Raw genomic sequence first — 4,479 nt, forward strand, 5'->3', positions numbered from 1 at the left:
GGTCAAGATTCCTTACAAAGACCAAGTTGGATATATAGGTGTAGTAAGCCTTATCTTGAATTTGCATGATACTGTGGGGTACATTGACATGAAGGGCGAGTCATAGAACAGGATCTGCATGTGAGATGGGTCATATTAGGGTTTTAAAGAAGTTAAGAGAGCTTTAAAGAGTCCTGTGTACTTGAATGTGGGTAAATGTTCAGTCAATAATTCTCGTGTTTTGAATCTGAATGAGGGGTCCTAGTGTGCGTTCTAGTCGTAAAATGAGTTCCTTAGTATATTTGCTATGGAAAATGAGCTTTCAGTACTCTATATAATTTGAAATGAGGTCAAGAAAGACAGTGCGAGAAGAGTCATTTTGGAAACTGTTTATTCCAGTCATCCCCCCTTGGCTTTGCTCCGTTTTCTGTAGCTAAAGTAAAGATTCCATTTTCTGTGGCATTCAGTTGATTACTGGTGGAAAAAGGCATGCTTGCATTTGTATGGTTCTAACCTGTTTATAGATTTTATAGATATATTTGTCGGACCTCAAATTACATTTTAATATGAATAATAGCATCAAATGTATGTATATCTTTTGTAATAAACGTTACAAGCATTAACAATACCTGTGATATTTCATAGAATACGAAAAGAAGGCTAAATAGTGGGGCCTCAGCCATATTGTGTTGGGTTTGACACTCTTAAATATACTATAAAGGAAAGTAATAGTAGATTAAGCAATTTAATATATACTAGGAATCTGTTCATATTCCGTATTAAATTGCATTTTTTAACATCATAATAGTTTGCAGCTATTGTGGTGGGGGGGCCCAATAACGTCATGTAATGCATCGACTTGCACTATCTGTTGCTATGAAATGCTTTTTGAAATCATGTGTTAAAATTTAAAAGTCGACTCCATCAGTTGCCTTTTATGTCAGTGGTGCTAAGGTTTTCAGAAAATGTTACACCTCCACCTTTCAAAAAGTGAAGATGAATTCATTTTGGCATTACTGTCATTACTTTGGAAGTTTTTTAATGATAGCACATGCTTAAACAAACTCGCTTGCAAAAACAAACTCATTTTTTTTGTTCAACTTACACAAATAAACCCAGGGCTTTCACATTCGCGCAAAATACTTAGTCCCCCTTAAACTTAAAACAGTTGCACAATCTTACTTAAACACATTGCTAAACTCTTATACACAAACAAAAACTCAATTTTTAACTTACACAAATAAACACGGGCTTTGCACATTCACACAAAAAAAATGCTTAGTCACCCCTAGACTTGAACACTCACAATCTTAATTGCCAAAGCCTTCCAAACCTGCACTGGGTCGTTAGTCATACATGGAATCAGCAAGAGCTCACCCCAGTCGCTCACGCGGGCAATAGACATGTTTTTCGCCCAACTGTATTTATTTAAAATAATACGTCAGATAGAAAGAGTTTCGCATTGCTATTATATTTACCTTATAAAGCCTCTCTATAAAAATGATATGCCACTGCGTATTATGATTGTTTTATAATAAATATTGCATAAATACTTACACGATTTCATAAACAAAAAAAAAATTTAATGAGCCATGTTTGGAAGGCATCATTACAATAAATACAAACTTATAAAACTAACTAAAAATATATATCTCATAGAGGAAATTTTTTTTCTAAAGGATATATATTATTAATTAAGAGTTTCATTCTGTATAAAAGAAGTTGCCAATATTTTCAAAACTCTGGCCACAAATTGTTTTAAAGGTTTTCCAAGGGAGTAAATCTTGCTTCCTCTCTTTCTCCCAAATGTTTCCTCATTTGCACAGGAGCAGAGCAACCTTTGTGCGGGCCCTGGTTCAGTTCCCCAACGTCCGAGCTAATGGACATTACAAATTTCACTAAATGTTGCAGTATCTTAGCTGTCTCTCTAATTATAAAGGTGTTAATCTTTTTTTTAACCTTTGAGTGCTAGGTCTCAAAAAGGTTCTTTACCTCAGAAAGAGAGAGAGAGAGATTCTATTTTTGTCCATATTCGAGCGGAATGTTGAACAACCTTCGTGCGGGTCCTGGTTCAGTTCTCCAACGTCCGAGATATTGGACATTACAAATTTCACTAAATGATTCATTATCTTAGCAGCCTCTCTAATTATAAAGATGTTAATCTTTTTTATAACCTTTGAGTGCTAGTTCTCATAAGGTTCTTTACCTCAGAAAGAGAGAGAGATTCTATTTTTTTGTCCATATTCGAGCGGAATGTTGAGCAACCTTCGTGCAGGACCTGGTTCAGTTCCCCAACGTCCGAGCTATTGCACATAGCAAATTTCTCTAAATGAGGCAGTATCTCGCCCCCACCCTCCGGACCAACGATTTTAGGGCAGTAAATAAGCAATTGCAATCTAATCCCCCCCCCAAAAAAAATACTGTTCATGAAAATGTGAGCTTATTTATACTAATTTATGAATATAAAAAAACAACTCGACATTTGTACAATTTTTATTTACAGAAATAAATTAGTCTCTATGCCTATTTTTTTTTTGTCTTCTTAGGAAATAATCGGTTGAAGGACATGCGAAATGGTGCATCTGCAAATGGGGCAGTTTCTCATAGATACAAGACAATTACTGCATGTTACCATATGTCTGCAGGGCAGCAGTACGACACAAAACGCATTGTTAAAGCACACCTTACACAAAATATCAGCAGCCCAAGACGTTGGCGTAGATGTGTTCATCACGGTTTCAACATGGGATTTCGCATCAAAGTCTGTGGCCTCTTCGCCAGTTTCAACATCCATTTCATTAGCGACTATAGTCGTCTCTTCCGCCTCTGTTTCAACAGGAGAAGGCAAAGCCCGCAAACCAAGATTAGTGGTCATGAACCCGCTCATTGATCCAACAACGTCGACATCCATTTCATTAGCTGTGGCGACTGTTTCCATGTCAGAGGGCGCGGATTGCCATTCCAGATTCGCAGGCTCTACCCTTCCTTCCACATCCTCATGATGAATTCCCCTTAAACCTATTTCGGCTTTAGTGCTCTCTTGCATATACCACAACATTAATTCTATACATCTGGCCTCCGTAACAAACGGTAATAAATCTTTGGTGCTTTTGAGATATTGCCTTAAGGCAGGTCTCACACAGACATCAGGAAATCCAAAATGTTCAATTAATGCAGGGAAAAAACCCAAACCTTCCATCAGACCAGTTAAAAGATGTTCATCTATGGGTTTTATAGTTCGACGCTGCGAAGATTCTCTAGCATTCTTAATGAACTGTGCATCCATTTTAATGTTGACAAAGGTGCACTCAGGATACCATTGCGCGTGCAGTGTCCAAGGGTCGTCAGCGGGTTCCCAATTACGAAAACCATTCCCACAGAAAAAGCAGCGCATGTGGTCACTTAGGCCTGTAAATTTAAGAAAAAAAATATTCCCATTCATTATTATTATTATAGCTCACATCCGGCAATGTAATACAAAACACACACACACTTCCCGGGACCAAAGAGCCAGAGCTCCACCCCCCCCCCCGCAAGCACAATTAGGGGAGTAAACACACTTTTTTTTTAGATAAATACAAGAGTTTTTACATTCTTGTACGGCCTAGCATTTCGGGCAGGTCCCTGGAATACAATCCCCACCTCGAAGAATCGTTTTTACAACCAAGTCCCCATTTTACTGTTGAGTTAAACAGAGGCTACAGTTAAGGATTTGCGCCCAGTAAATCCTCCCTGGCCAGGAGGATACACACACTAAAAATAACAAAAACTCCAACAATATTTGTTTACCACAGAAGAAAAATCCTGATTCTGCCAATTCGTGAGATGTTTGCTTGACACAACCAGTCCAGCTGAGGTCGAATGTTTCCAAACGCTGTTTGTATGTTGCCAAGCCTGGATATCTAAGTTTAGCGTATGGAATTACCCCCAGAACCTGCAAATCATCTCCAGTCATTTTAGTTTCTTCCTCGCGGGGTGGGGTCTCTAAAAAAACAAAGATGCTCCATCACATATATGCATAAGACACAGGTTCTAAGTCAATTCTTTCAAAAACAAAAACAATGAAGAAAAATTATTTGAAAAGACTTCCTGCGTTTATACTTATTTTTGTCCTCCCTCCACATCGCCAATACTAATAATTCACAGATAAACTAGTAAATTATATTTATACAATATACTCACGATCAGATGTTGCTATATTCTTTGGTTCAAATAGGGGTGAAAAGAAATCCAGCCCATATTCGAATGCCAGTTTGGTGATTTCCAAAGGAACGTTATTGTCCTTTTCGCCTCTTAGGAGGAACAATTTGGCGACACTTTCGCATGCCTACTACGGGGCGTATCGCCCTCAATCCAAGCATGCACAACTTTACAACAAAAGGCGCAGGAACAATGATACGCAACTCTCAGATAATAAAATCCCTCATTCACCAGGTCTTGGGGGTTTAGCCACTCGACAGGCCAATTTATAAAGGTGTCTAAACGCATTTGGGCACATTT

The 4,479-nt window shown here is 38.2% G+C and overlaps 1 protein-coding gene across 1 annotated transcript; it reads right to left on the minus strand.

Moving 5' to 3' along the window:
- Nucleotides 1-2,521: 2,521 nt before the first annotated feature.
- On the minus strand, nucleotides 2,522-4,009 carry LOC138351184 (baculoviral IAP repeat-containing protein 8-like). The gene is made up of 2 exons (XM_069302824.1): nucleotides 3,769-4,009; nucleotides 2,522-3,387 (listed from the first exon to the last, which is right to left on the minus strand). Exons 1-2 carry the CDS (start codon nucleotides 3,932-3,934, stop codon nucleotides 2,522-2,524), a joined length of 1,032 nt encoding a protein of 343 aa, XP_069158925.1. The 5' UTR covers nucleotides 3,935-4,009.
- Nucleotides 4,010-4,479: the final 470 nt, after the last annotated feature.

This window comes from Procambarus clarkii, chromosome 48, assembly GCF_040958095.1.
Source record: "Procambarus clarkii isolate CNS0578487 chromosome 48, FALCON_Pclarkii_2.0, whole genome shotgun sequence".
Lineage (NCBI taxonomy): Eukaryota > Metazoa > Arthropoda > Malacostraca > Decapoda > Cambaridae > Procambarus > Procambarus clarkii.

Coding starts and splice junctions, on each gene's coding strand:
- LOC138351184 (XM_069302824.1), bottom strand. CDS start 3,934: ATGACTGGAGATGATTTGCAGGTTCTGGGGGTAATTCCATACGCTAAA. Junction 3,388..3,768: donor ATCAGGATTTTTCTTCTGTG/GTAAACAAATAT, acceptor TTAAATTTACAG/GCCTAAGTGACCACATGCGC.